The sequence below is a fragment of the Homalodisca vitripennis genome, unplaced genomic scaffold (genome assembly GCF_021130785.1).
Source record: "Homalodisca vitripennis isolate AUS2020 unplaced genomic scaffold, UT_GWSS_2.1 ScUCBcl_6412;HRSCAF=13614, whole genome shotgun sequence".
Classification (NCBI taxonomy): domain Eukaryota; kingdom Metazoa; phylum Arthropoda; class Insecta; order Hemiptera; family Cicadellidae; genus Homalodisca; species Homalodisca vitripennis.
Window position 1 is genome coordinate 48,977 of NW_025782530.1, and position 4,716 is coordinate 53,692.

The 4,716-nt window shown below is 41.7% G+C and overlaps 1 protein-coding gene across 1 annotated transcript; it reads right to left on the minus strand.

Annotated features, from left to right (window-relative positions):
* LOC124373788 lies at positions 1–585 on the minus strand. The gene has a single exon (XM_046832128.1). It carries the CDS (start codon positions 583–585, stop codon positions 1–3), a length of 585 nt encoding a protein of 194 aa, XP_046688084.1.
* Positions 586–4,716: the final 4,131 nt, after the last annotated feature.

Genomic DNA, 4,716 nt, shown 5'->3' on the forward strand with positions numbered 1-4,716 from the left:
TCACGAGTGCAATATGTTTTCCCTGAAGGTAGTGGGTGAAGAGCCAAAGAAGTCGGCCCGTGCTGAAACAGAGTTCCCATGTCTCAGTAAACGAGGGATAATACTGTGGTAGCCGTAGCTGGTTAGCTGATGTGTCTTTCCAAAGAGGTCTCTCGACCTGGTGCCTCCGACTGGAACACGCAGATCTACCATGCCGAGGAGATCGGGGCAGTCGATACTACCATTTAGCAGTCTGTGCAGGAACATCAGGTCCAGATACCTTCTTCTTGACTCCAGCAGGGGCAGTCCAAGAGCATCCCTTAGCGTTGTCACCGGAACCTCCCTATAGTTAAATCCCAGCCGGACTCCAACTGTCTTCAAAAATCTTATCTGAATTCTTTCCAGTAGGTCACAATGGTTTTTCTGGAAAGGAGCCCACACCACGGACGCATACTCCAGATGTGGTCTGACCAGCGAGATGAAGAGATGTCTCAATGAGGGAACAGAAAGACCATCACGTGAGGCTCTTATGACAAATCCAAGGGAAGCGTTGGCTTTTTTAGAAATATGTTGCAAGTGCTCCCGAGGGTCAAGATTAGGTACCATTATTATTCAAAGGTCCTTTGCACTCTCCACTCGCTTCAGATGGGCACCTCCAATAGTATAACCATACTCAAGAGCTGACCGAGAACGTGCAAATGTCATCACAAAACATTTGTCCGGATTCAAGTCCATGTCATTCAACACACACCATTCTACAAGACCATCCAAGTTACTTTGCAATCTACGGCAATCATCAGGACCAGTTATCTCAACAAAGACCTTAGCATCATCTGCAAACAACAAGAAATTAGTTGAAAGCCTGTCGCCCACATCATTAATAAACAGGCTGGACAAAATGGGTCCCAGGAGTGAGCCCTGAGGTACGCCTGACAGAACGGGTATCGGTTCAGAAACTGCTCCCCCCCAAACCGCACTTGTAGATGTCTATTATTAAGGTAGGACTCAAACCAGTCAAGCAAAACACCATGGATCCCAAAGGCCTCAAGTTTTTTGATCAGGTGGACGTGGCTAATGCGATCAAAAGCCTTAGAGAAATCCAGGTAGACTGTGTCGATCTGAGTGTCCCTAGAGAAGGACCGGATTACAGTGTTATGAAAAACAGCCAAATTAGTTGACGTGGAGCGACCCGCAAAGAACCCATGCTGTTCGGGACAAATAAAGCTCCTCAAAGAAAAAGAAATGAAATCCAAAACGATGCTTTCAAATATCTTGGCCAGACACGACTGTATAACTACAGGTCTGTAGTTTTGAACATTCCCCAAGTCACCAGATTTGTGAATTGGAGTAACATAACCAGACTTAAGATTCTGGGGGAAAAACTTCCTTTACTCATCAAAAGATTGAAAAAAATAGTGAGGTGGGGGGCAATTGCACTAGAGCAATATTTTATGACTCTGGGTGGTATACAGTCAGGGCCAGAACCCTTGTAGGGGTCCAGAGCTTCAAGCCTTTTTTCCATATCAGTACAATCAACAAAGCACGATGACAAGCTTGCATTTGACTGAGGAGGGTATGTAGAGGGATTACTTCTTGGCAACCGGTACACAGATGCAAAGAATCTGGAAAAAAAGTCACATTATTGAAGGATCTTGCGTACTAACGTCATTGTAAATCAATCTTGATGGTATCCCCAGGTTTTTTCTTTGACAGTTCACATGCGCCCAAAAAGCCTTGACGTTTTCCGGGATTGCCGAATTCAACCTCTGAATATATGAATCGTAACACACCCTAGCGAGAACACTGCATGACCTTCTCAATCCACAAAAACGCCAGTAGTCCTCATCTCTAAGAGTGGATTTAAAAGTCTTATCAGCAGTCTTCTTCCTGGTAACCAAACTCACCAATTCCTTCGAGAACCAGCGTGGAAACGTTTTACTTCCAATATATCTTATGGAGGAATTTTCAACAATGACTTGTCCCAGTTGTTGGCAAAAGCCCATGAACGCAGTCTCCACATCATCACAATGAACAGGGTAGGGAGTATCCTGAATCCATGAGAAGACGTTATCCATATTGCACCTATTTAAGTCCTTTTGAAATCGCTTAGGATCCCGTTGTATAGAGGAAGAAACTCCGAAGTTAATTTCCAGGGCAGGATGATGTCTGTCCTGCTGCAATACTGTGTCAACGGCAGGGCTCACCGAGGTACACTTCATTGAGGCTAAGATCAAGTCCAAGATGACTCCCCTCTCGTTCAGAGTACTGTTATATTGTTGAAGATCTAATGTTGTGGCCATGTCAAAAATGTATTGGGCACTTAAATTAAAATTGTTACCCATCTTCATATTGCGCCAGTCGATCATTGGAAGATCGAAGTCCCCCACTATGATAATGTCACTATACTTCGAACGCTCAGTAAAAGCTTCTTCAACTGACTCACAATAGGCAGCATAGGCACCGGGGGGATGATTTGGTGGAATATAAACCCCACCCACCACAACGCAAAAATTCAAACAACCGACTGCTACAAACAAAGATTCAATTTCAGGTGCGGAGGTATGGACTGACCATGATTTCAACTCCTTGCACACTGCCACCAAAACACCCCCACCGCTCAGCTTGGAGCTGGTTTCTTCATTCCTATCCTTTCGATAAATATTATAACTGTTCAGACCCAATTCCTCGTTCCTGATGTCTTCATTAAGATTAGTTTCACAAAAAACAAGTACATCGTAAGCCCACAAAGGAGCTAAAACTTTAAGACTTGACAGTTTATATCTAAGACCATTCACATTCTGATACAACATACAAAGAGGCCTCTGACCGTTGAAAGTTCCTAGTTTTTTTTTATTTTTCTGTACAATTGTTGGAACTCCATGCAAAAACTTAATAGTTAAATTCACCTCCCCAGCAGAAGTCCTTGACTGAAGCTCTTCTCTCAACTTTGCTAGGTGAAGACGCTCTCTTTTAGTTCTGTCCCTACCTAAAGACAGCTTAGCAAAAGACTCGTCCAAGGCTCTTACCACATTTTCATCGAAACTCTCTATTATCTTCCTAGACTCAAACTGGTCCTTTAGAATCACCTTTAGCGGGCGACACCCACCTTGGCTATTGGACCACGCCCCCAATCTGAACGCCTTTAGGTTCTTTGTATCAACACTCGGACACACCGTAGAGACCACAGTCCGAACCTTTTCCAGATCATATTTCTTCCGATCACTTGCATCCTTTGATTTAGATTCGGGAAGCTCGTAGATTATAACATTAGAAAGGCATTTTGAGCGTTCATTTATTTCCCGAAGAATTTCCTCAGGGCTGATTCCCCCCGGCGCAGATTGAGCTTGCATATCAGATACCTTTGTTTCTAACACGGTGATTCGAGACTCAGACTCCGTTAATCGTGGTTCAAAAGAATCCAACTTGTTGTTTAGAGCCTTTAAATCGTTTTTTTATATCAGCAACGTCAGAGGACACTGTCTTGATAGAATCTAATGTTGCTATCAGAGTTGACATTTTCGAGGACAAATCAGATATCTGGGATAACAATTTGTTAATTGGCTGATCAGCAATGCGTACGCAGTCCACACGATTGCAAACCCATTTTTCATTATTGTCACTGGCGTATTTAGAATACTCAGATTTAGGCATCCGCACGCACTCGATATGAAACCAACGCTCACACTCGTTGTCACAAGCAATTCCATCGTCAGAATCAAGTACCTTTATTAAACAAACAGGGCAGGTTTCCTCACAAGTCGTAGCCATTGCACCAGAGATAATAAGGACTTTGGCCTTTTATTATTTTTATTTTATCAGATATATAATGACAAAGACCACTTGTCGCTATTCAAATCTCCACAATAATGATCACCAAGCTAATCTATAATCCATAGAAATTTTCCGTAATTCGCAAGAATAACTAACTTTTCATATAGTATAATAACAGAGACCAGTTGCAGCTACTCGATCCACCACAATAGTGATCCCTGTGCAAAAGATATATCTACCAGAATTCTTGAGAATTTCATATAGTGCTAACTTCATAAAAACGATGTACGATACAGATGGCAGTGGCAAAAAAACCAGCGCAGGTTCGTTCAAGTGCGACGCAGTCCAATCCAACACATATGCAGGCAGACAGACACTGGTGTTATTGACAATACAAGACTGATCGAATTTGCTAAAACTTGTTTATTAGTAGAAAATCAAAAGAAAAGACTGTTCATTTATAACCTTATTGCATGACAATTTAAACAATTAGGCACATATAACTTACACAATATCAAGCCTAATAATAGTAGCAAATAATAGTCGGAGCACTAGTCAGAGCAGACAGTGCTCTGACTAGTGCTCCAACTATTGAGTCTTAGGGTTATTGAGTCTTAACACACCCCAACACCCCCGATTTTTAGTTCATTTAGAAAATTAAACTCGCAAACTTATAAAATTTATTGATAGTCTACTCTCTTGTGTGTTCATAACTTTCTTGATAAACTTATATCTGCTCATCTTTTTTTATTAAAAATGCTTTATCTTCACATTTTTAATTATTATCAAATCTTTATAAACTGGTATCTTGTAATGGTACTTTGGGATTATACCGATCACACCCAGACATGAATCGTTATTTGACATTTTGCTTCTACTGATTACTAGATTAGCGTAGAACAATATTTCGTCAATATAAAACAGGAATTGTCTTATCGCAAACCCCTCCCCACCCTCAGACAGAGG